Genomic DNA, 27,933 nt, shown 5'->3' with positions numbered 1-27,933 from the left:
ATAACATCATGGATAAAGTTTTCAGCCAGAAACGCTTTAAACTTTATTTAATTTTGTATTAAACCCCTGACTGTTATAATGATAACAAGTACACAAACATGCAGTTACAGAACAAAACCAAGCAATAGGTGAAGTCACCAATCCTTAGCTGGATCAATAAATTTCAAACTAACCCATTATCATTTCAATTCATTTCAACTTTATTCAATACTCATCTTAAAAAGAGGTCCATAGAAGGTATCGTGATGCCCTGCGCCCAAATACTTCAAGGAACGCATTTCCTTCGAAACAAATTATTTTGCAAAAGTATGCACTGTATTCCGAAAGGTCAAAAGCTTCTTGTCCTTTTGAACGTAGCCTACACAAGGGAAATAGCTGTTCGCTGGGGGGAGGGTAGTCCTGAAACAGCTGGCTTGTTTTAAAACGCTGGTATATAGAGGTACAGACGTACGAGACCGCACAGCGCTGCAAAACACACATCCATTGAAAAGGAGAAAGGAGGTGAAGGAGAGGCGGCGACAAATCAGATCTTACCTTGGATGTGGCTTGGAACCGAAGTTTTTACAGTTGCATACTTTTTCAGCAGGGGAAGAACAATCACCGTTTTGTGCTGCCTGCGAAACTTGAAAGAAAGAAAAAACAAACATATTTACCGAATACTACCAGTCAGCAAAACTTAGTGGTCGCGGCAAGCAAGAAGAGGAATTGAGTTTTTCGAAGAAGGCAAGCACAAGGAAAGGTAAGTTTAGCCATGCAGAATCTAACAGTGCGCTCGTGTACTCTACATCATTCAGCCATTTTGCTAGATTCGGGTGAAAAGTTTCTTCTTAAGTTTACAGTATGTGAACTTTAGAACTAGCCTATACATATTTTGTGTGTTCATTTGTAATCCACGGTGGTAAAATACGTAGCCTAAATATTGATGCGATGTTCATCAACAGCAACACTACCACTAGGCTACTGTCACCGCTATCACTGATAATAATAATAATAATAATAATAATAATAATAATAATAATAATAACAATAACAATAACAATAACAAGAAGAACAAGAAGAACAACAACAGTGATGTGTACATTGATGTGTACTTTAGCGTGGACTAAATAATTAATAATAGTAGCGATGTCATTGTAGTTTCCCAGTAGCATCGTTTTTGGGTGTAGCTATATAAAGTTAAAGTCCCGAAGTAGAGCTGTAACGTTTTTCATAATGAAAATTGTCCTTTTCACTTCCAGAAAGGAAGAAACGCCCTCCGCAACTCCGCCACACTTGTGTATATCCCGATCTGCATATGTGGGAGGAAGGAATCCAGGTGATGGGCTTACCTGGCTTCGGAATTAAATGTTAATAGAGGCGGACGTGGTGGCGGCGAGGGAGACGGAGGAAGCCGACTTTTGGTTTTGTTTTTGGTGGCGAGACTTTTCTGAAGATGTCCCTTTGGGTGATATTACCTGTCAGTCTGCCAGTCTTTACGATCACTGGAATATGGGTCGTGTAAGTATAACTTGTGTTTTAGTTCATTTTTATTTTGTTAAACTCTCCTGGCTTCAGTATTGTTTGATGTTTTGTCTGTTTGGCGACATGTGCAGACCCACGAACATGTGGATTAGGCTATTGGACATCGGTGTTTTGTGGCAAAAAGGATTCTCAGGCGCGCGAGGCAACCATGTGCAGGACCAGAATACTTCAACGTCTGTCTGTGAAGGCTACAGTAACCAATACGTTACATGACAAAATTATGTTTGCTTTATATTTATAAAGAATTTCTGAAAATATACAGGGCCACAGATACATACAGGAAGCTGGCCCCAAGTGCATGTGCTGTTCTGAGAAGTGATGGACAGCACACCGCGAAATCTCCAGTGTTAATTAAACTCTTACAGTGTTAATTCAACTCTTAACAAATAACATTTGGTCCCAATGTCCAGAGTGTTGAATCTGTTAAGAGTTGAATTAACACTGGATATTTTACGATGCACTGTAAATATGTCAGTTGCTGAACTGATAAGCTCTTACTGAGACTGAGAATTTTGGAGCATGCTGAGATGAGCATTTGATTTGGAACTGAAAATGACAAAGTAATTTTGGCTAATTTCTGTTTTGTCTGGGTCTCATGTTTGTCCTAAACTGCCACTCCTGGTTGTAATATGAATTATCTTTTACATGTAGGCTAAATGGAGGGTAAATTCAGAGGAAGTCTAGAAAGGGTAAAGTGATCTTTCATGTAATGCTTTAAAATTATTTTTTGTTAGAGGAATGGAGTGATTTCTTCAAAATGTAATAATGTATAATCAGTTTGGGGGGGGGGGGGGCTTTCTAATTGTACTGGTAACAGTTAGCTGTGGTGGGATTATGTATTACGTACTTTAGTACAAAAGCACGCTCATGTATTTTTAACAAGTTTATGTCCCTTTTTTCCCTGAGAGAATGTAATGCCTGTCACCCTTTTAACCCACCTAGGGTGGTTATGTAAGAGGAACGTGTGTTGTCCGGGGGGTGGGGGGTGGGGGGTCTCCTGGTTTTCCTGAGCACCGCTTTGCGTGTTAGGGCGAGAGCACTGCCCTGCCTCTTTTGGCTGGAAAAAGAGGCCCAGTTCCTGAAAACGGTCCTGTCTACGTAGGGCTTGGGTGGGGGTGGGGGGGGGTGGAGCAGGTGAGGGTGAGGGAGGGGAGGACTTGTGTGAGCGCTGCCTGTGAGGAGGGGGGGGAGAGAGAGAGAGAGAGAGAGAGAGAGAGGGAGAGAGAGAGAGAGGGAGAGGGAGAGAGAGAGGGAGAGAGAGAGAGAGGGAGAGAGAGAGAGGTCTTTACTGATGGACAGGCAGAGACGAGGCACCTCTCTGTGATCACTGCCACGCAGGAATGCGGGCCTCTGGGGGCGGGGCGAGGGGTACGCCCCGTAGAGGTGCGTTAGATGGGAGACCGGCCAGTCAGGGGAGCGAACGCTGGCACCTTAACACTCCCCTCATCCACCTCCTCCCTCGGGGCCGAGCACAGGCAGCCCCCTCTCCACGGGACGGCCCTGGGGCCCCTTCTCCAAAACAGTACCTCTACATTCGAGGCACTCGTCACTAAAACAGCACTGAATATCCTACAGGAGCTGCGTGTAGTTAGTGCCCGTGAGCTTCCCCTCTTCTTAACCCGTGTTATTTCACCTGCCTTCAGTGGCATTTCAATGGAGATCTGGAGCCAGAAAGAACCAGCACTGTACAATTTGCCCTGCGACCTCTAACCTTTGCCTGCCGAGGACCAATTATTCCCTGTCTGCAGGTGTGGTTTCCAGCTTCAGGGGTTTGTCTGCCATGAATTTACTGGAAGAAAACACAGCACGTAACCACGTGGTTCAAGTTAAACAAAAAACAGTGAACAATGCTAAACAGGTGCATTCCTCCTGTTTCTAAACCACCCTTGGGCAAACTTATTTATATATAAATATAACTTATAATTTATATGCTCTATTTGACAAATAGCGCAGGTTCCAGATCAAGCGGTCAGGGGCCCTCAGGTTAATGCCTGTTTGCTTAACGGTAATGCGATGCCCGGCATCGTAGAGCGGTGGGGCAGAAACAGCGACGACCCTGCGTGACAAATGTTTATTCTAACAGAAGTCCGTGTTTATGCAAGAACAGGATACAGCAGGGGTTCTCCTGCCGGGGTTGATTCATGAAACATCTTGGTTTACATTCAGTGGGGACAGGTAAAGAAGTTGAGGCCATTTTGTTCCTTTTTGTCAAACACTGGGAACGGTGGCCTTTACCAGACCTTCTGTCATTACATCAGAGCTTTGAAAGGAGACATGTAGTTTCTGTCGTTTAGCTCATGGAATTGTAATGGAGCTGGGCTTCAGTTTGCTACAATGTTTTAAGAAGCGCAACTGGGTCTCATTTTGAAGTGGGGAATGGATATGGAAAAATTCACTGTAAAATTCAACCAAGTTAATGAATTCAAGACTTTGCAGGATAACAGCTTCCTTGTGTTTTCTGGGGGCGGAGTTTATGTCCTGGGTATGTACATATTTTTCCTGGATATTTTTAGCTGTGTTCTAACTATAGCTAGCTGTGCTTGGTGTTTCATTTGTGCTGCTGGGTCTCTTTCCTCCCTCCCACTCAGTCCCTCTCTCTCCCACTTCTCTGACCCTCCCCAACTTTTTCTAAACCTCTCTGACCTTCTTTCCCATCTTTCTCTTCTTCTGTCTACAGCCATACGCTCTCCTCCCTCTACCCTGGCTCTCTCTTTCTCTGTCATCCCTCCCTTCCTTCCTTTGAAAAACTCTCTCTCCCCCCCCCTCTCCCTGTCTCCTCCCCCCTCTCTCTCTCTGTCATTAAAGAGTGAGCAGTAAAAGTAGTGAGTGCCAGTCATGCTGGTTACTGGGAGAAGGCCAGGAATGTCTCTGTCACACAGTGTCTCTCTGGGGCTCCACTGGCTCCACTGTAGCCATAATGAGAGGCTTGTCATCTCTGTGGCTAGACCTGTCCTTGGCCACCTTTCACCGCCGGACCGCCACGCACCCGTGATTATAGGTTTGTTTGTGTACGTAACGCTTATGGCAGGAGAACAGCTGAAGACTTCCGACTGCCCTGCTGTAAATTCCAGCTAAAACCATGCCGGAAATGCGTAGAAATGTAGCTGTTGTACCAGCCTGGTCGAGCTGGCTTTAGCTGGTAGACAGTCTTTGTAAAACTGATGAACCAGCTAGGTCAAGCTGACTTGTGATGGGCCAGCTTAGGTGAGCTGAAGGACCAGCTTAGTTAATTTGGTTCATGATGGACCAGCTGGTTTTCTGGCTGGCCTGTTAGAGTTTGCAACCAGCTTGCTGAAGCTCATGAGTGGACGTGCTCGATTTGGTAAATTCATAAAAAGTTCATCTCTAATTTGAAGGATGTAGATTTAGGTTCATTCTCTCAGTTGATTACAAGTGTAAAGTAGATGTAGTGGTCACAGCACAAAATGCATATGGTGATTACATCAAAAGAATACAACGTTATACACTGTATGACCATAAGTGGATAACCCTTGGTCTGGGGCTTTTTCATGGTTTGGGCTAGGCCCCTTAGTTCCGGTGAAGGCAATCACAATCACATCCTAGACGATTATGCAGGCACATTCTAGATGATTCTGTGCTTCCGCAACAGTTTGGGGAAGGCCCTTTCCTGTTTCAGCATGACAATGCCTCCGGGCACACAGTGAGGTCCATATAGGAATGGTTTTGTTTACGAGAATGGTGTGAAAGAACTTGACTGGCCAGCACAGAGCCCTGACCATAACCACATCCAAAAGCTTTGGGATCAATTGGAAAGCCAACTGCCCAAGCCGCACGAATGATCTTCTGGCAGAATGGAAACAAATCCCTGCAGCATTGCTCCAACACCTAGTATGAAGCCTTCCCAGAAGAGTGGAGGTTGTTATAGCAGCAATGGGTGGACCAACTCCATATTAATGCCCAGAATTTTGGATGAGATGTTGGATGTCAGGTGTCTACATACTTTTGCCTATGTTGTGTAGATCTGGTTATGCTATGAACAGTTTTGAGTCCAATTGCTTGTAAAGACACGAACATTAATTTTATAGCTTAGAATGTCATTTGGGTTGAATGAATCACATTTTAATGACTTTTCTTAGTTTTGGAATTAATCACATAATGAGCTGCATGTTGTAGCCTATATATTTAGCCAGAGGTCTGTGTCTGCAGGGTTGTTTAAAGAAAAACTACTACTTAGCTCTGGAATTTGAAAGCTTAAGAGTACATTTTCTATAAATAAATGTGGCGGTGTAATTGTCTTGACTGTTAGTGAGATGTAATGTACTTGCTGAAGGTACTTGACCTCGACACCAGTTGTTCCACCTAGCTCTAGCAGGTTACCAGCTGCCAGCTGTTGTCACAAACCCAAACCCAACTTTAGCCGGTTACTAGCTTCCAACTGTAGCTGAGCACCAGCCATCAGCTTATCTAACAACCAGCTGTTTCATAAACCTAGCTTTAGCTGATCACCAGCTACCAATCACCAGCTACCATGTTTCACAAACCTAGCTCTAGCTGATCACCAGCTACCAATCACCAGCTACCATGTTTCACAAACCTAGCTCTAGCTGATCACCAGCTACCATGTTTCACAAACCTAGCTCTAGCTGATCACCAGCTACCATGTTTCACAAACCTAGCTCTAGCTGATCACCAGCTACCATGTTTCACAAACCTAGCTCTAGCTGATCACCAGCTACCATGTTTCACAAACCTAGCTCTAGCTGATCACCAGCTGACAGCTGCCTTGTTACACAAACCTCTTTCGGGCTGCAGTGTAGTGTAATGGGTAAAGAACTGGTCTTTTCACAGGTTCGATTAGTGGGTGGGACAATGCCATTGTACTTACATTACATTGCTTCAGTATAGTGTATATCCAGCTGTATAAATGGATGAATGTAAATGCTATGTAAAAAGTTCTGTAAGTTGCTCTGGATGAAAGTGTCCGCTAAATGCCTGTGATGTACAAACCTAGCTCTAGCTGGTCACCAGCTATCATCTCCATCTAACAGCTACCATGTTTCACAGATGTAGGCCTAGTTCTAGTTGATCACTTGCGACTAGCTCCAGCTGGTCACTAGCTAACTACCAGCATAAGCTGTTTTCTCCAGCAGGGTATTCTGCTTTCTGGGAAAGTTCTAGTCCTTGTTTTTCGATATATGATGACGAAATGCATGAATTTCAGTCTGAATCTTGGTCTCGGTGCACTTTGATATTGAATGTTCAGAGGTTCTTTCAGACAGCTGCTAGGTTGTTTGGTTATTTTATAAACTTTTGGGCACCTGACATTTCAGTTCTAGGATGGAGGATTGGCATTGTCTAGTTGCGGTGAATGGGGATAAGGCCTTGTGTGAGAGGGGCACGCAGAGGATCTTGCTGTTCTCCTGGAGTAAAGAAAAAGGAGGGAGGGGTGGGGGGCTTGCTCACAAATTCATGCAGTAACTGCATATTCCGTCCTCTGCCAAAAAAGACCGCATCAAACAGCTTAACATTTTAGAGGGTTTCAAGGGACGCTAATTACACTCCCTTGGGAGAAAATGCACGCACCTACAGGACCACAAAATACTTCAGACAGTTCTACGGTACCTGGAAAAGCCAGGTGTGTGTATGAATGCATGTGAGAACTTTAGTTGTGCTTTACCCTAGACGCTAAGGTTTTTTTTAGTCCGTCTGACCTGTAATGCGTAATGAGTCTGTTTTTCAGACTCAGTTCCTAATGAAAAAAAACTTGAAACCAAATGTGGGCTTGAAAGAGGGAATGGCTCTGTGAAAAGGTGATGAGTTCGAGAGCCGGTCCTCTCAAACTCATGCAAATGTAACAAAATATCCATCAGTCTACTACTTGTAACCAGAACTGATTTGGTGGGACATGGTGGGATGTAAGAACTCAAGGGGCTTCCCATTCAACAGTGCACCGTTCCCTGCAATCGACCGGCTCGTAGAACAGTTGAAATTTTTTGGAATTGTTTCTCCCGCTCCTTGATGTACCGGGCCCCACTCTCTTAATTTGCTCCCATGTTTTTTGACCCCTTCCTGGCATGACTAACTCTCACAGAATGCACGGAGGTCAATACCCGGGAGGTTCTTTCCCATATGACCCCTATGGTGTGAGCAAGACCGGTCAGAACTGACAAGTATTAACAGTTTATCTCTCCATTTTTGCCCCAGACAAAGGTACAGTACATAGCGCTGCGGTTGTTTGTGCATCGGAAGGAAATCAATAGGTGGATCTGGAAGCTAAACTTTAAACTCTGCCCGTGTCAGGTTGTTTGGTGAACCCCATGCCTCCCCTTACCCAAGATGCTCTGACTGGCCTTATCTCCTTATGCATACAGTGAGTTGATAAAATGTAATATTTCAGAGAGCTTGTGACACGTAGTTACGTTTTATGTACTTTATTCCTCGCCTCATCCTTACCTAAAGGGGAGGGGGGGTTTTAAAATAAATTGCGCGTTATGATTGTCGATGGTGTGTGCTGCCATGGCATTGCCTGTGTGGATGTGGTGATCGGTGCCACACCTCAAGGGCAGAAACCCAAGCCTGTGACTGACATATGTCGCAAAGGAACTTTGGTTTGGGGGGTTGTGTTTGTCTGTGGGGCCACATTTCTGGGAAGACCCTGTTCTTCATCAGTCATCACGATGATGGCAAGCCACAGACAGGAACATGCCTTGCATCTCTGGCTGACATAAGAGCAACAGACATTGACGATGTTTTTGGGTGCACTAGCTATACCCTAAATGTTCTGTGCCCATGCTCTACTTCAGTTGTGGTGTTTACATTTAAAATTTAAATTTTTAAAGTTTTTTAAATGGAGAATAAACGCCTGTATTACAAACAGGAACATTCTTTACATTAACACATTAGTACTTTGCTTAGCTGGCACTTTCATGCAGATCAGTATACAGTCAGTTTACCCAACTAGAAATTTTACTAAAACAGTTTAGGATAACAAGGGTACAGCACTAGTGTCCAACCTGATTTTTAACCTGATGTAACATCCTCTAAGTTAAAAAGCCCAGCTCCTTAATCAAGTGAACTCTGTTGCTGCTATGGTCACATGTACATTTGTTGTTCTCTTGCAGTGGTGTCAAAAGATACCATGGCAAGCAGCGTCTCGTCTATTTGGGTGTTATGTGACAAGCAAATAGGTATCATCAGGCTGTTAACAGTCCAGTTGTGTAAGCGTACAGGATTGTTAAGCCAGCTGGCATTTTTCCTTTTTGGCTTTTTTCCCCTAAAGCCAGGTCAACTTAATAAAAGCACACAGTTTGAGTTGTAATTGCAGGATGAACGCATTCCTGAGTTGAATTGGATGTATTAAAATTTTTCTTTAGTGATATATTTGTTGTAAGAAGGCAGTTGGCAGCTCCTTTATTTTTGCTTTTCCAGATCACATTGTGTTGTGGGCAATGGGATATATTTTGGCACTGCTGCATTGTGGCCTCTTTTGACAGACAGATTGTGCTAACTTTGGCTCGAGATTTGAAATCAGCCTGGCAGCCCTGTGCAGGACCACAAATACGTAGTAATTAGCCATGTGATGGCTGGAAATGTTTATGGTTTGGTGTGCGTGTTACCTTGGTAACATTGCTATTACCATTTACAACCACTGCATATTTGTATCACAGTAAAGTCCCAACAATGACATCAAGGTCTGGTCAGGCTGTGTAACTTCTATTACATTCTGACTCAAGAGATGTGTTCAGATGTTATGTGTTTTTATGTTTTGCCAGTTTGACCACCTTGCAGTTAAACAGTTATGCAAATGTATGATTTATTTTTAGATCTTTGGACAAATTTAAAGCTTTTCAGGTGCTGAAATAAGCAGAAGAAGAAATGTTATGGAAGGAATGAAAGCATGTTTCATATATCCTAGCATATTAGTGAATGTACTAAAAGATTCAAGTTGAGGATAAGAACATTGCTTATTCTAAATTCTGTCTCGCGCTGTAGCAATCCTCCCTGTGACTCTGTCTCTTTTATCATTTCAGATATGCCATGGCCTTGTACAACATGCACGTTTGTCCTGTGGATAACTGGTAGAGTAATCCCTCATTAATTCTTTATGCATTATTCTGCAACTGTTCATAGTTGATGATATCAGTATCTCCTCTGGCTCTATGGCTGAATTCAGTCACTATTTATAGCTATCGTATTGTCTTTTGCTGTGACCTTCGCTGTAATAGTGACTTCTAGAAACCTATAATCACTGTGTCTTGCTCTGTGACAGCTGGTGAGCTTGAAGAAGAGGTGGCTATAATTTATACTTTATTTTAGAATTCAGTCAAAAACAGACAGAAAAGATAACCACACACTGCAAAAATCTTCACTGAATCTACTTTATTTAAGCTCCAAACAAGTGTACAAGTTCAGATAATATGGATCTTGCAAGTGCACACTATTTTATGATGTACACAAAAATAAAAAAACATTCCCAGTAGCTTAGATAGACTAATTGAGAAGAAATAGCTATGCCCATTGGTACGTAACCACTGCTATGGGACATATCAAACATGCTGAGAGAAATGACTGGTTTAACAGTAAAAATTCTGGCCCACCTAACTTTAGCTCCCCAGCTGACATTTCTCCTGTTGATCCAACTTAGTTGCACTAATGAATTAACAAGGGAATTTGTTCATAATTCACCATTAATTAACACGTATTAAAATAAAATAATTAAACCAAAATACAGAGGAGATGGACAAGCCAGGTGCAGACACAGAGGTCTCATCTGAGGGAAGATCATTTCATGTATTTTTACTCGCGCTTGCCTTAGGTGGACTAAAAGGGTTATTTATACTGAAGGATGTTGGTATAACATATAAAAACGTAAGGTTATGGTTCACTTCCTTAAAGGCATACTATGCAGGATATTTTAGCCTGTGTTTACAATCAAAGAAGTCTCCTCCTCTGTCTTCAACCCCACCCACTGACCCCCGAGTACCCGACCAAGTCACAAACAGGCAAATCCATTAGAAACTACCGGTAAATTTATCCTATCAATTACTCGGACCGGACATTAGGCTACATTGTCCGGTCATCACCACGAACCAGACATGTGCAAATAATTTAAAATCCGAACATTCCAGTCAAAAACCGGATATCTGGCAACCTTAGTTGCATAGCTAGAGGTATTGTTACTTAGGGTGGACATACATTATTTATATGAGTTGCGGACTTTCAATTGTTTTTTTCTGATAGGGACCGAATCGTAAGAAAAACATTAGGTCTTAATGTCGCAACTCGCAAGGTATGAGATACCATTCTGAACCAATCCGACTGGCTTACGGGCTCCCAATAGTTTTTTCACATGGCAAAAAAAATTTTGGACACAATCGGCTTGAATTCATCATTTATCAATCTGGCGGTAGTTCCATGTATGACGCTTTGCCCGCTGTGCTTTGCCATCTGTAACATTATCTGATCCGGTCGTGAGCTCGTGTAGCCTATGCTATCATCCGACCTGTCGTTACAGTCTGAACCTCATTAAGTGTGAGAGGGCATCTCAACTCCCGACGTGATACCCATGATAAAATCGTTTTTATGTACGCCCGCCCTTACAGGTTCGACAGAAAACAAGCCAGCTCCGCATCACTTTTCATCCCCTTGGGGAATTCAGCCGACTCTCCCGGGGAAAAGCAATTCCACAGTTACAGCAACGCTCGTTCTTGAACAAGCCCTGTCGGCTTATCATTTTGCTTCACTGTACCTGGGCCATTACCCCAGCTAGCTAGATGTACAACACACATTCCATTGCAATCGGATCCCTAACCACAGGTTTTGTAGCCACACCCACCCTCCCTACACAGAAATGGGCACCATGCTCAGAAATGTCCCAAACACATTCTAAAGACAAATACAAGTAATCGTACACAAATTCGGCAAAAGCGTGGAAAGACAGAGATCGCTAGTGCATCATTGATGTGCCTTAGCATTTTATCTTCTCAAGGTAAAAATGAAAAAAAAACTGCATAGTATGCCTTTAAATATCTTGACAAAACCAAGCGGTCACCTTTAGTGTCCTGATACGCTTCCCAAATGGTCTTTCACAATATGTCCATGTTGTCATACACCCTACAGTTGATTAGCTATCCATACCTCTGCATTTCCCACCTACCATGTTTCCCCACTTGTTCTCTGTGAATGGAAAGTTATTTCTCAATTAACATTCCTAATTAAATAAATAAAACTATATTTGTTAAGGTGCTAGGGTCTATGTTTGCAGGTGCAAGCCAGCCAGTGTTCTTTGAGTTAGCCTGTGTCTCGACAATGGGACTGGTACCCACTAGCTACCAGAAGTCCACTTTATCTGTGTTTGCTGTCTCCTGCAGTACTCTGTGGCAAATTATGGTGTTTTAAAGCACTCAGGGGTAGGGTGTGCAGCAGAAGTTCCCGGGTGCACTTGTGCAGGTGTCATAGCAGTATCTCAAAAGGCTTAGGCTAGATGATGATTCTTAATTTGGGTAGAAATATAGGTACAGATGTTTAGAAAATGTAAATTTATTTTTCCATCAGTGAAGTAGTAGTCTTCTCAGGTATAATGGTAGGTTAATGGTAGGAGCCCGACAGGCCAGTGTTTTCACATCATCTACTGTCAAGAAGACGGGGCCACAAATGGGCTCACAAATCACAAATTGCATTCTCTAGGGATCCTTGGCGGATTGTAACCTTACGGTTGTCCTGGCTCTTGGTTTCTCTTGGGCTCCCATCCTTGATGATGCATCGCAGAACCTGCCGGAAGGCTCTTGAAACAAAACCTTCCCTGTCACACTATAAACAAATAAATCACCACAGTTGTATCGCTTCCTCTCTCTTTAAAAAGTCATTTCATAACTTTGCTGACGCACAGTGGTGTCAGTAGCCTTATGCACTGTGACAGAACTTGGAAATCCGTTTCACGGTGCATGCTTTCACACTTCACTCGTTTCAGTGGCCTCATCAAGTTACTCATGGCATCATCAAGTTACTCGTCTCCAAATAACCAAAAGTCATAATCCTTACAGATTAACTTGAATAGAGCAAAGACGCTTCACCACTTCACACACCTGCTCATTCAAGCCAATCCATTCAAGAGCAAATGTAATGGAGAGAGGTTTATTTCTTAGAGAGGGAGAGTGAAATCAAACTATACTCTGTGCTCAACCTGAGACAGAGATAGGGATAGATAGATATGGATGGATATAGGAAGAGTTAGGAAGACTGAGGAATGTATAGAGCTAGAAAGATTGAGGAATGTGAAGAGCTTGAAGGTTTGAGAGCATAGTGAGATGGCTAAACTGACAGATAGAAAGAGGGTGAGCATGTATGATTCTTCAGCATTCTATCGAAAGTGGTGGGGTCAATTCAATGGCACGTGCAAAGCAAACGTGGGTAAGAAGTCTCAAGGTGTCCATAAAAAATATATAAACAAACATCTGCTCATCCTTAAACTGTCCACAGAGAAAGCAAATTCTATCTGTTTCCTGGCTGCCTGCCAGTTTCACAAACAGGAGCGACTTGGGACCGGGGTGCCATTCCCTCGGTCCGAATACTTTTCCTAACGACGGGCACAGCCGTCGCTGAATTGGCAGGGCGCGCGGGGGTCGGGAAAGTCATTGCTCAACTCGGACGGTGGGAAATCGGCCGGTTTGTGAAATGTCATCTTGCGAAAGGAGCGGCGGTTTGCCCTGACAGATTAACCTGTGTGCCTCGCGGCTGGGTTTGCTTTCGTGGAGATGCCTAACCGGAGCCGGTGGCGCCCCGCGCCCCCCCCCCCCCCGCGCCGTTAGCCTACGCACTCATATATCCCCCGGTTTGTCAGTCTGGGGCAAACTGCCAGACTGGTGCCTGCGCGGGATGTCCCTCGTCTCGCCCTTCTGATTGCACCTCCCTGTTCCCCTCTCACAGTGTGGATCGAGTTTTGGCTTCACCACTGTCTCTCTCTCTATCCCTCGCTCTCTCTCACACCCCCTCCATCGCCCCTCTCAGTATGGCATGACCCAACGCAGTACTGCATACATCATGACCTTGGACTCTGCTCTGTCTTTGCCTTGTCAAAACATCATTAGATTCATGTGCATTTCTCCCTGTAATCCTGGTCATGTGTTCATACTTAAGATGTTTGAAAGGGTTTCTGCATCAAGTTGCTGATAAGCAGACAGATGCTGTCTCTTACCACTTGGCTTTTAACTGAATGCAACTCTGAAAGGGGAAGATCTATCTGTACTGTGTCTTCCGATTAATTAAGGATGTGGGCGGTTCTATGTCTCAAATATCTTTGTTTTGTCTCCGTGTGTGTGTGTGTGTGTGTGTGTATTCAGGGTTTATAATGAGTCCTGTGAGGAGAAGCTGTCTCTACAGGGAGGTCCGGTGCTGTGCTGCACGCTGGACAACGTGCCTCTTATCAGGTCAGTGTCCTGGCTCTGTACCCTTCTGCGTACAGACTGTACTTACACACTCCACTGCACACCTGCTGACATCATAACGTACCTGCACTTATCACGCACCTGCTCACACCATCACACACCTGCAAATATACACCTGCTCACACCGTCACACACCAGCTCACACAACCCCACACCGGCACATATCGCACACCTGCACATATCATACACCTGCTGACATCATAACATACCTGCACGTATCACGCACCTGCTCACACTATCACACACCTGCTTACACCATCACACACCTGCTCACACTATCACACACCTGCTTACACCATCACACACCTGCTCACACTATCACACACCTGCTTACACCATCACACACCTGCTCACACTATCACACACCTGCTCACACTATCACACACCTGCTTACACCATCACACACCTGCTCACACTATCACACACCTGCTCACACCATCACACACCTGCTCACACCATCACACACCTGCACATATCACACACCTACTCACACCATCACACACCTGCTCACACCATCACACATCTGCACACACTATCACGCACCTGCACACACCATCACACACCTACTCACACTATCACACACCTGCACATATCTCACACCTACTCACACCATCACACACCTGAACTTATCACACACCTGCTTACACTATCACACACCTGCTCACACCATCACACACCTCCACACACTATCACACACCTGCTCACACCATCACACACCTGCACACACTATCACACACCTGCTCACACCATCACACACCTGCACACACTATCACACACCTGCTCATATCACACACCTGCTCGCACTATCACACACCTGGTCATATCACACACCTGCTCACACCATCACACACCTGCACATATCACACACCTGCTCACACCATCACACACCTGCTTACACTATCACACACCTGCTCACACCATCACACACCTCCACACACTATCACACACCTGCTCACACCATCACACACCTGCACACACTATCACACACCTGCTCACACCATCACACACCTGCACACACTATCACACACCTGCTCATATCACACACCTGCTCGCACTATCACACACCTGGTCATATCACACACCTGCTCACACCATCACACACCTGCACATATCACACACCTGCTCACACCATCACACACCTGCTCACACTATCACACACCTGCTCACACCATCACACACCTGCTCACACCATCACACACCTCCACACACTATCACACACCTGCTCACACCATCACACACCTGCTCACACTATCACACACCTGCTTACACCATCACACACCTGCTCACACTATCACACACCTGCACACACCATCACACACCTGCACATATCACACACCTGCTCCCACAACTGCACATCTGCACATATCACACACCTGCTCACACTATCACACACCTGCTCGCACACTCACACACCTGCATACACTGTCACACACCTGCACAGACAACCGCACGCCTGCACGTCACACAGCTGGTCACACCATCACATGCCTATCTGTACCATCACGCACCTCTCTCCCACAGCCGCACACCTGCTCAGACCACACAAAACTCTACCACGTTACCGCAGGTCTCCCCCTGATGTAGTCCCAACTGTAACGTTCTTTGATCATGCAGGCTTGTGCTGATATAGGGCTGCTCCACCATAGTGGCTTGACTTTCCTAAACAATATGAACAGGTTCTCAGACCTGTGTGGATAACTGGGGGCGACTTACGCTGGGCCCAGCTTGGCACCCACACAGAGCAAATTAAAATCAAGCTCTGCAGTATGGGCTGAGTGGCGCCAGCCAATGGCAGCGTGACTAAGTGTCCTGGCCGCAGGGGTGGGGGGTCATATTTCAGTGAGGCCTCAGAGACGGGGATTGGGGAGCACACAGTTACCTCAGGTTAACCACTTCGTGACTGTGACAGAGGGGGTTCGCGGTCCCCAAGATGACGGTATGCAACAAGCTGCAAAATGTCCTTGTGGGGACCCTACACACCGCTATTGTCTGTGGTCCTCATCTGTGTTTTGTGTCCCTTTGTGCTTCTGTTCTTGCTTGATACAACATCTTCTCAGTCACTCTGTGTCTCAGGTTTATCCCCTCTGCCCCCCCTCCCCCCGACCCGCATTGCCCTCTTAAGGCTCGAAAGAATAGGAGGTCATGGCCCCAGATAAAGTTAAATAGAGTTTCTATTTTTAAACAGCCATACGGTGGACATTTTGGTGACTTTGGTGGTGGTTGGAGGCAATGGGAAGGCAATAAGCTGGCTTCTGAAAACGTTGCAGATGTGCTGTTTATGCCTCTGGGTGCAGGTATTCGATGGGTCCGCGCTTGCCCGATTGACTCAGGAATTCCCCATTAGAAAGGATGAAGCTGCGCCCGGTTACAGGAAAAGGGGTGCTGCCTTGGTTTCGTTTCTTCAGCAGGGCTGTAAAATGTCATAATAGAGCTTAAGGATGTGAAATGTTATCTTTCCTGCGGTATGGTCTGTTTTTAAAAGTGGTATTTTCCGCCCCATGTGGATACATGGACCACACTGTGTGTGTGTATGTGTAAGTATGTACACATGTATGTGTGCACCTTTGTGTGTGTATTTATGTAAAACGTATGGGAACAACTTGATGTTGATTTCTCAAACAGCTAAGACTGAACTCTTCAAATCTTACCTCAAAGTTATTGAAGCATTGGTTCTAAAATGTCCTCCTTGCAGAGCTGTGTATTATATGAGTGTGTGCATGTGTCTGCGTGTGTTGATGCGTAGGCATGTGTGTGCGTGTGTGTGTGTGTGTGTGTGTATTTGCATGTATGTGTGCATGTGTGTGTGTGTGTATTTGCATGAGTGTGTTTGTGTGTGCATGAGTGTGTGTGTATGCATGTCTGTGTGCATGAGTGTGTGTGTGTGTGTGTGTGTGTTTGTGTTTGTGCGTGTATGTGTGCATGCGTGAGTGTGTGTATGTGTGTATTTGCATGAGTGTGTTTGTGTGTGCATGAGTGTGTGTGTGTGTGTGTACATGAGAGTGTGTGTCTGTTTGTGTGAGTGTGGCACTTGGCACACAGGACTGAGGGCTTGTTTTGTCTGCTCGTGTCTCAGAAGTCCCACATGCAGATGCTGGAGCAGCAGCGCCATTAACTAGGTGAAAGGTCAGCCGTCCTCACTCATACAGTGACTGGCTGAGAGAGGGTAAAGACCCCCAAACCAGCCCCCTCCGGTGGTACACAGCCTCTCAGCACCCCATACCCCCCCCCCCCCCAAGTCCCACACAAACCCTACCCAAACCCTCCCAAAGACCCAGCAATGTGAAAGTTTAGGTGGTGAAACTGGCTGAATTGGGGGAAGAGTAAGTAAAAGGGGAAGTGGAGAAACGGTAGGTACAAGAATATAGAGAAGGAATGTGAGAGAAAGAGAGAGAGAGTGAGAAACTGAGAGAGAAGCGGAGAGAGGGAAAGAACAAGTAGAGAAGTAGAGTTATGTAATATTTTTCTATTCTGTCTTATGATTATAGTTGTAATTTATATATGGATTATTTTATTGGCGGTTATTTGTGAAGTGGGTTAGAGTTGATCTTATATTTTACTTTTCTAAACCGCTTTTGTGATGCTGGAGTGGTTCTGTCATGCTAACAATACATGCTAATTAAAATTCTCCAAAAAGGGGGGGGGGGCAGAAAGCAAGAGATGGAGGGAGGCCAGGAAAGAGAGGAAAGGTTGAGGTTTGTAGGATAGTATCTTAATTCAATGTTCTCAAACTTCATCTGAAATTCCTCTCTGTATTTTTGTATTTGTTCATCTATTTATGTTCTTTTTTTTAACTTATTTTGGGAGGGATGTTTAAACAAGGGCCCAATAATATTTAATTCAGAATGTGTGTCTTGTCATTTTGCAACTTCGGCAGTTTTGTTTGTTGCCATGTGAGTTTAATTGGATGGAGAGAGTGGAACATATGTGGAGACGACTGCTGCCTGAGAAAGGAGGAGAGGGACAGAGATAGTGGGAAGTGCGGAAGAGAATGAGAAGGAAGTGGAGAAAAACTGCTCAGCCTATCACAGCTGTAGAGAAGATCCATTGAACATGACACTAAGTCTAAAGGAAAACCATGATTGGAGTTCAAGTCTAATGAAACAAATATCAGGGTTTGGGTTTTTTTTAAGTACAAAATTTTTTTTTTACAAAATTATCCTGCTGCTGGGAGCTGTTGCCCCCTTCTTGGGTAACTTTGAGTGAGTCAGAAGTATACAGAGTTTATGGAGCGCTGCTTTAAAATGCTGTTGACTGGCAAAGCACTGCACCTCAGTGGGTATTGTAAATGCATGAGCCTCACCAGTGACAGTTCTGGGAGAAATTACCCCCCTCCCTTTTTTTTTCTCTTCTTCAGAAACTAAAACACATGGTCCCTGGGGTCAGTGTTAAAGGTGCCCTCTAAGGTCATGTGCGGTCACTCTCCAAACAAAAAATGGAACCACACGTAAATGGAACCACATGGATGGTGTTTGGAAGGGCGTTCCAAGTGTTTACTTTTCTGCCCGTTAGGCACCATCTGCCTCGTGTCTGGTTGCTTCACCCAGAGATTTTTTTCCGCGGGTTCGTGCTTTCCCTGGGCTCAAACACCTGTTGCTCTTGTTCCAAAGACCTTGAAATGAAACTCGGGCTTCAGCGTACTGTACACCCAAATTATGACCGCGAAACTGCAAAAGTTGGTTTTAAGAGAAGGAGGGCAGATGTGAACGTTCCCTTAGTTTTTAATGCGTGTTCTTTTATGCTCTGACTCGTCATTCTGACCTTCTCTTGTGGGGTCTTCTCTTGTGTTGCAGTAAGTGTGGTACCCTGCCCCCAGAGAGCTGCTTCTTCAGTCTGATCTGCAGCACGGGCTCCTTCATGGGTGAGTGTCCCCCGCTGCACCCCCGTCGCCTCGGTCACTGTTGAGGAACGGAGGTCCACGTGTGCTTTTTCTGGGTGTCTGGTCAGAAGGCCAGAGGGGTTATTTGATGTTAGGTGTTAGAGTATGATCTCCACTCTACTCTCTTGCTATCTGACTCCTAGAGAGAGACTACTAGAGAAGTGAGCTCTGTAGAGACTTTTAAAAGCAAACTTAAAACCTGCCTATTTACTTTGGTTTTTAAATAATATTTTTCCTATTTTATCATTGCTTATTAAAATATTTTAAGATCTTTACCCATTTTTACTTATGCTTATTTTTGTTTTTCTATGATATTTTTTTCATTTATATTTTATGCATGTTTATCTATCACAAGCTATTTTATTTGTAAATTTTATATGCTCATTTATTTATAATTTTATTTATTTTACTTTATTTACATTTTATTCTCTCCACTGCACTGTGTAAAGCACTTTTGAATCTCTGCATGAAAGGTGCTGTACAAATAAAGTTTATTATTCTTATTATTATTATAATTACTACGCACTATGCTGTTACCATATATGCTGTAGTGTCAGGTTAGCCTCACGTGGATCATTTGACCTGCCAAGTTTTGGGGGCAATGGTGCCAGGTGACCCTGATACAGTGCCCCTCAGTGAGTGACACAATAACTGTGGAAAGAGTGGATGTCTGGAATGAAAACTTGGAAGTAAATAGCGTCAAAAAGATTCACGCAACGTTTTGTCCAGTCAAAGTGCCCTGTTCCTGTCCAGCAGGGTTCTAGGAACAGTTTGAACGGGTTAAGTTCTAAATTAGGAAGAGGAAATCCTTTCCATTGCATTGCCCTAACCCTTTTTTGTTTCTCTTTATAAGTCACGTGATATGTTTTTTTTTTTTGCAGTTTTACATTATGTGAGACCTGATCATTCATAGATTTTTGTCTTCTGCCTCTTGGGTGGCTTAGTACAGTTAGTGGTTGACAGTGGTTGGTTCTTCACATTAAAACAAGATGGAAACTTGCGGGAACAACTTAATGCTGATTCCCACAGCGGCTAACCCAGCTAACACAAAACGTTCTCACAATGTTGCTGCAATGTGGCGGCAGCGTTGTCACATTGACAGAACATTCCGGTAACATTGTGAGGACATTTTGTGTTAGGTGGGTAAGTGATTCACTGAAACATCTTTTCAGAAATGTCCTCTGTCGGCAGCGCTGAATCAGGAATGTACTTAGTGTGTGTGTATGTGTGTGTGTGTGTGTGTGTGTGTGTGCATGTGCGGGCGTGTTTGTCTGTGCTTGTCTGTGTGTTTGTACTTCAGTAAGATGCCACTCCCGGTCAGGCTCAGCAGTGTCTCGGTTTATTAGCCTCAGTTGTGAGAAGCAGCAGTGGGCCCAGCCTGGCTGCCATGCAGTTACAGGCATGGCCAGGGCCAGAGCTGCTTTCCCCAGCTACTGCCAGGAGCTTGGCTGGGTGCCTTTCCCAAACATTATGGGCCATTTTAGTGGAAAAGAACACTCCAGTGGAAAATGTTTTTTTTTGTGGGAGGGGGCGGGAATGGACAGTGTGCCAGGGCTTGGCCCGGCCGCCGTGGAAACGGATCTGTTTAAAAGCAGAATAAAGGGAAGCCAAGGGAACCGTTTATGCCGCAGTAGTTCTACAGACAGTGGTGTTGGGCTGCCTTGCCCCGCCTCCCACCCGTGTTCATTGGCTCACCCCCCCGTGGACCTCTGGTGGTCGCGAGCCGCTTGAAGGATTGGCCCCTGAGTGTTCTCGGCGCTAAAGCCAGGGCGGGACCCGCGGCCGTCCCCGGGGGGGCGTTTACGGGGACGGAAAATAAAAAATAACTGCAGCTCAACTGTAGTTGTTATGGTGGCAATTATTGCAGTATTTCTGCAGTAGTTGGACGCAGTTGTGTTTTCTAATTGCAGTATTACTGCAGTTATAATGCAGTTTCTCTGCTTCATTTGAAGGTTTCATGAATGCACTTCTATACTGCATTTAAATGCATTGCACTTCACCGTTGTTCTGTTAAACCACAGTATAACTTTGCAGTTAGCTGCAGTCGTTTTTTTGTAACGGGAGCATCAAGGGAGACCTGAGAGAGAAGCATTTGCCCAGATTTCCAGATTTATTTAGCCTCCCCCCTTACCTGTCTCCCAAAAAGTAGATTGGCTCATATTACATATCCCACATGAACTCCAACCGCCAATAAATACAATTTCCCCAGGACGTGAAATGTAAATATTTCCCCTAGACATGAAATGTAAGTCTTGATGTATATATTTTTAAGAGATTGGACTGTCAGCCCTCCTTATCTATTTTTACTTTATTCACATCAGGGAATCAGAGAGGAAAGAGGGGATCATAGTACATCAAGTGCCGTGGTGGGGAATCAAACCGGCAGCAACATTTATGTATCTTTTTGATTTATTATTGTTATTTTTTTAGTGCTTGCTTTAGAAGTGCTTCCTTTCCATCTCTTGCAGCTGTTCAGTTCATTTCAATCCCAGATAAATGGTGACTCCATTAGAAAGCTAAACTCAAGGAAGGTAGTCGTTTGGATATACCCAAATCAGACTGTCGAAGTTGCTACTGATTTTGACTGCACCTGGTTTAGCCCAGTGAAACACTAATTTACCAGAGTTTTTGAGTTGGCCAGTACTTGCTGGCTTTTTTCCTCAGAAGACTGCAAATGTATCTTAAGCCATGTAGCCGTGCATGGAAGTACAGATTCATGTCTGAGAGCAAGCACGGACGCATTAGGGGAGGATGATGAAAGTGAACAACTGAGGCCTGTTTGAAAACAGCATTAGCAAAGCAAACATAGACGGGAACAACAGACAAAGCCTTCAAGAGCAAGATGACCCCGCAAGTCAACTGAAATAGAGAGTGCTCAGTCGGAGTTTTGGCCGCTGCAACCCGACGCAAATTCGACGGAGAGCTGCTAGCCTGTCTGCCGCTGCAGCTCGACTGTGACCTTCGGCCCGAGGGTCGACCCCGGGTCACGCCGTCTGCAGTCGCTACTGAAGGGACGCCTGTTTTATTTTGACGTGCAGTGGGTGGAGGACGGGGGCGGTGCCACGGCACCCCAGTGCACAGACATATGGCCCGAGCTCCCGGGGCGTATTGTGTGTCACTGGGGGCGGGGCATGGGCTGGGCAGCGGGACCAGATGGCATTTCTGTGTGTTTTTTTTTTTGTTCTTTTTTTAATGTGGCCCTTATGCAACAAACTTATCGAGCGAGGCCCAGCTTGTCTGCCTTCCGCTGTGTTTGTTTGAACAGCGGCTGGTCTCATTTTGGTTGGGCAGCGATAAAAAGGAGCCTGCGAAGGTAGGGCCGAACCCAGCACCGAGCGCCAATGGTCACATGACCCCACCCCCCACACTGGGGTGGATAAGAATGCCGTTACCCTGGGAACGCTGTGGCTGAAACTTCACATGGTCCTGAATTAGATAACTGTACCTTATGGCGTGGGAGGACCGTCACTGAAAGGCAAAAGTTTTTTGGGGCATCTTGTCCCGGTTGGTGAATGGACAGACACAAGAGAATGCATTGGAGCAGCCAGGTCATGTTTGTTCACATAACGTTTCCTTTGCTACTAGGAAAGGGCAGGCCTTTCCCCTCCTCTTGGAAGTGGTTTAGAATTCCAAGCTTTGAGCTCGGGTGATTGCAAATACGGTTCTTTTTAAACACGGACAATGAAGTTTAAAGGCGCAGCCCTGTCTCTCAGTGTCCTCTTTTTTGTTTGGTTTCTTCCGTCCTGTCTCCGGGTGGAAACGGTGAAACATTGCTCTCTGTCGAAAAAGTGAATCATCACCATCTACTGCATCCATAAAAACAACCCTAGCAGAATGTTAGGACCTCTTTTTAAGAATGATCCTTTCAGTGCATTACCTTAAGACACAAATATGTTGTCTGTGGTATGTGTGGAAATACAAAATTATATAGTAATATTATATATAAAGCCATATAAAACAGATGAAGACTATGGTTTAACTGACCACAAGAACTGACAAAGCGAAAAAAGAAGGAAACGAAAGGGCCACAGCCTATTTCACTTGACCTCTGTCATGAGAACGTGTTCCAGGACGTTCCTTTTTGCTGTACATGGTTTAATTTCATGGAATGTGCTTAACACTCAGCTGGACAGTGCAGTAAGTTGTGAGGAGTGAAATGTTCTCTCAGACTGCCTACACAACTGCAGATATATAAAAGAATCAATGCCAGTTCACGAGGAACGTGTGTTATGAATTAATGCAAATTAATTCAAACATACAGTAGCTCCAGTTGTGGCATCGTAAAATGAGTTGGCCAAAAACACCATGCAGTTCCTTGATGAAAACGTGATGATTTTCTGCTTGTGTTCAAGTTACATGCACACAAAACGCTGTATCACATGCATTTTGGTCAAGTTTAAACTTAATAATGAACAGATTTTAATCAGATTTCTCCGCGAAAATTTCTCCTAATCAAATTTCTCCGAATCAAATGATTCAGACCACAGAGACGTACCACACTGTTGTAATGCATAGTACAGCACACACACACGCAGGCACGCACGCGCGCGCACACACAAACAAACACAAACCGAGGGCCATGACTCCCGTTTTTCTGTCATGCAATGATTCATGGTAGGACCGGAGAGCCAGGCACCTATTGCATCCCACGTGAGATTTTGCAGCATAAAAACATAATGTTTGCAAAACATGCAGCCCCCCGCAGTGCGATTTTAACGTTAGTCGCTGTGACCTTATTCTCTTACTCACCATACCAAATTGCTTTTTACAATCCAGTTTGTTTGCTTAATAGATGCTTTTATATAGGTTAACTTAGGTTGCAGTGTTTTTTATGGCTTGGCTATTGCAAAAGCATTCAGTCACACACAGCTGTGTTTTGTTGGAGCAATCTATACCACATACTGACTTGTTTTGGTCTAATGTGTATTTGAGTGCTGGGTAAGTTCAAACATTCAATTATTCAAATAATGGACTACAGAGGTGGCTACTTCATTAGCAAATATGCATCACAGAGATCTTTAATTTATTCCACATACTTGTTTCCAAACAAAATAATTTGATTATTCTTGTTGATATTCATGAGTGTGTGTAACCTGCATAGAAATTAAAACAGTGGATTAATTTGATCTAATGAATCTTCTAGCCTGACTGTGAGTTAATATAGATGGAATATAGAGTGATACAGAGTGAATGAGTCTCTGTTGTTCATTTAAGCTCCCAACATGAAAGTTTATTTTCCTTATTATTTCATTAACACAATATAATTAAATATAATATATGGTATAATTAATATAATTAACAAATATAATTAATAAACAGTCAGTGATGTGATTATTTAAATTATTACAGTACAAATAGGGTGCAAGGCTGTATTATTTATGATATTGTGTTGTACCTTTGCTTTCAGTATTTGAACATAAAATATATTGAAGTAAACTAGAAGCCTTCAGTATGCACATACGTACAGTAAAATCAAGTGTATTTTAGACTTTTGAAGGCACAAATATTCATAGATTTTCAGGCCCGTCTTCATTTTTAAAAGCATTTTAAAGCATTTTACACAAAGCCAATCACACAGGCAACATAAGTTGACAAAAACACAAAAAAGAGAAGACTGACCACTTTAAATGTAACACAACTACACCTTGTGTGTGAGGCCCAGGCACTTCCGAAGACATGGTGAGGATCATATGAGAAAGAAAAACCAGGGTTTAAAGGAATGAAAACGCAGGTCCCTACTGCTCTGAGAGTTCCACAGGCCAGTTCTCAGAGTTCCAACCGTCACAGGTGGGGCAGGAAGGTGAGGTATGCACCCCCCGCCGATCGGGAGGAGCGTCCTGTTCCCCGTCCCTTTGGGGGGGGTCAGGGCGCTCGCTCGGCCGGGATGTCTGGGCGTGTGCCCCCCCGCCCCCGGCTCTTTCCCCTCCCAGCACTGTCTCGCGTTGCCCACCCACTGAAACAATAGCCTGTTTGGTTCGACCGCTGCTTCAGAGGCAACGCGGGTTTATTTTTCTCCTAGGCGGGGTACGGGCTGTGCCGTGGAGTGCTACCGGCCCCAGTCCAGTGGACCGTATGGAGCAGTCTGCCTTCGCTGTGCGCTTTACTGGCTAATTCTGCAAAACCAGTAGCTCTGGCCTTTTTCACCATTAGAAAAATGGACCGTGTGAAGTTTCAGCCACAGCGTTCCCAGGGTAACGGCATTCTTATCCACCCCAGTGCTGGGGGCGGGGTCATGTGACCATTAACGCCTGGTGTTGGGTTTGGCCCTACCTTCACAAGGCTCCTTTTTAACACTGCCCAACCAAAATAAGACCAACCGCTGTTCAATTGCAGCACCACTCTCCCTTTGGAAAGCCAGTGAATACAAGATTTTTAATAAAATAGTTACTGTCAATATCTACAGTGTTTATCAATCACAATCAATGTTTAAGTGTTACATTCTATGAAATAATGTTTTGTTATTTATTCATATTGTTTCAATTCACAGTGCTGGAACATGAGCACTTTAGCCATTAAGCAAGCATTTATTCAGAGCGACTTGCCCAGCTTACATTCTTTTACACATAATCCGTTTGTACAGCTGGTTATTTACTGAAGCAGTGCAGGCTAAGCACCTTTCTCAAGTGTACTACTGGAGCATTCAACCTGGGAATCAAGCCTACTGCACCAGAGTTGCAAATCCAGTTCCAAACCTGTATACGAACAGTACCAGTATGTGAGCTGTACAACAGTGTCAGTTCCATTGTGTGGATGATGCATGCTAGTTGGGTATATTCAGTGTGTGTGTGTGTGTGTGTGAGAGAGAGAGAGAGAGGAAGGAAGGAAGGAGTACACGTGTTTATCTGCCACTGCTGTTTAAAGGAACATTGGGTCACGTCAGGTGCGAATGTGCTTCAGATGTTCCCAGTTTGATTGGCCTGTGCTTCAGATGTTCCCAGTTTGATTGGCCTGTGCTTCAGATGTTCCCAGTTTGATTGGCCTGTGCTTCAGATGTTCCCAGTTTGATTGGCCTGTGCTTCAGATGTTCCCTGTTTGATTGGCCGGTGCTTCAGATGTTCCCTGTTTGATTGGCCTGTGCTTCAGATGTTCCCTGTTTGATTGGCCTGTGCTTCAGATGTCCCCAGATTGATTGGCCTGTGCTTCAGATGTCCCCAGTTTGATTGGCCTGTGCTTCAGATGTTCCCTGTTTGATTGGCCTGTGCTTCAGATGTCCCCAGTTTGATTGGCCTGTGCTTCAGATGTTCCCAGTTTGAGATGGAATGCTGCTGCTGCTTTTGGCACCGTGGATCTCATCTCATCTCATACACCCGCGGAGCCCCAGCGGAAAACAGCAGTTAGAAATCAGCTTTTACAGCGGTGTTCATGTGAGAAGAATAACAGAAAGTAACACATCACTTCCTGGCCCTGTAACTGTGGCCTTTATTCCCGGTGACTAACCGCACTCCACAGAGTGATTCAGCCTAGAAGCTGTAAACATTTACTCTTCCCACGGCGACTCCCATGCATCTCTGGGTGCTCTGAGGCCTTCAGACTCTGCCTCTCTCTCTGTGAGGTCCGTGTCCATTTCTGATCCGGGTCTAGTGATAAAGGGAGTTCAGCTTTTAGATGGGGAGGTTTTGTTTTGTCTTTTGTTTGTTGGTCTATCTCAGCAACTAAGTTCTGAAATCAGACCCTTTGTAAGTGCAGGAGGTGGTTCTGCAGTAGGAAGTGAGATGGCGTTAAATGCTCGCAGTTGAGTCCTGAAACCTGCAAAACACTGTGGGACTGTTGGTGGGAGGGGTTATCCATGGAGTGGGAGGGGTTATCCATGCCTGCTATAGCAGCAGGTCTCTGCTTCTCATGTCTGTTTCTCATTTCTGTCAGGGTTGGCAGCCACGGGCAGGGAGCGGCGAAACAGGATTTGAGGGAGTTTGGGGGGGGGGGGGACGTTGTAGAAAAAAAGACTCTGGGAAGCATCCCAGGAAATAAATGAGTGTGGTCTGGAAGGAATGGAGTGTGTTTATCACTGCAGGGGCAGAGATGGGGGTGAGGGTGGGCATGGGGTGAGGAGGGGGCCTGGAGTTGGCTCTCTGTCAGCCATCATTAGGCATTGGCAAGGCAGGGCAAAAAATATGGAAGACTTTACAGAAGACTCTTCAGAGACACGTTAGAGCTGCGTTTCCCAATCTTTTTCCTTCCGCGGCACACTTTCCAAATTTACAGAATCTCATGGCACACCGCTCTCAAAAGCATAAAAAATAAACACCCTGCAGCCCCCCCTCCACACACGCCTAAATGTTTTTTTGTGGTTTTTTGCGGTTTTAATTAAGCGATATGCATTTTAATGACATTTATTTTGGCTTTCGTGAATGGGATTTGTTCATTTAAGTTTTTTAAATTCATTTGCACATTAAAATTTTTTTTAAAGGATTTTTCACACGGCACACCTGACCTCGCCTGACGGCACACCAGAGTGCCGTGGCACACCGTTAGTGGAAACACTCCGTTAGAGTAGTAAATAAGAGAAACGTGTGCACAAATGAATCTACACTGTTATCTGCTATCACATTCACCTGTATGCAGCCATGCGCACACAAACGCACACACACACAAACACACCTGCAGGTCTGGGAATGTTGTTTGCCAGGTCTGGTAATATTTCCCATGAGAATAATGGGAATGTAGTCTTGTTCTCCTATGTTGTTAGTTGCTTAAAAGCATCTACTAAATTAATGTAATTTAATGTAACGTGACAAGAAATTAAGCAATAGGATACACATGTGTACAGAAGAAAAGCGTTGTTCTTTTTTAGCTATGGGTAAGAGGAGCCATGTGCCAAAAATCTTTTTTGCTAGTCTTTCTTTTCACATAAATGAAGGGTAGGCTCTAGTTAGTGATTTTCTTTCACAGAGTGCCCTCTGTGTATTGTACTCCTGATTCACAGTTCAGTTGTGGAAGATCTTCTGCATAAATGGAGCACTTGAAACATTTTTGTCTGGTTGAATCTCGCTGACTCATCAAGGCCAGCAGTGTGGAAACATGCCTGAACAAGGCATTCTGGGAGTTGGAGGCATTCTTTCTTCCTGGACAAGAATACTAATCCACTTGCAACCATTCATCATCAGAACATTTTTTTTTGAGAAGTGGAAATCA

General features: G+C 44.5%; 1 protein-coding gene across 2 annotated transcripts in view; it reads left to right on the top strand.

Moving 5' to 3' along the window:
• Window positions 1-363: 363 nt before the first annotated feature.
• LOC118221760 (transmembrane protein 150A-like) overlaps window positions 364-27,933 on the top strand; it is a 37,891-nt gene continuing 10,321 nt past the window's right edge. The window contains exons 1-5 of one of the 2 annotated variants that reach the window (XM_035407126.1): window positions 364-739; window positions 1,239-1,497; window positions 9,513-9,560; window positions 13,821-13,907; window positions 18,716-18,783. In XM_035407126.1, the coding sequence (XP_035263017.1) occupies window positions 1,433-1,497; window positions 9,513-9,560; window positions 13,821-13,907; window positions 18,716-18,783 (268 nt within the window). In that variant the 5' untranslated portion in view covers window positions 364-739; window positions 1,239-1,432. Of the gene's footprint in view, window positions 740-1,238; window positions 1,498-9,512; window positions 9,561-13,820; window positions 13,908-17,187; window positions 17,618-18,715; window positions 18,784-27,933 lie in introns of those variants that run through there. The other variant, XM_035407127.1, reaches the window with a different exon arrangement.

The sequence above is a fragment of the Anguilla anguilla genome, chromosome 2 (genome assembly GCF_013347855.1).
Source record: "Anguilla anguilla isolate fAngAng1 chromosome 2, fAngAng1.pri, whole genome shotgun sequence".
Lineage (NCBI taxonomy): Eukaryota > Metazoa > Chordata > Actinopteri > Anguilliformes > Anguillidae > Anguilla > Anguilla anguilla.
Note: the sequence above shows the minus strand (reverse complement) of the source record. Positions and strands in the feature narration are given on the sequence as shown.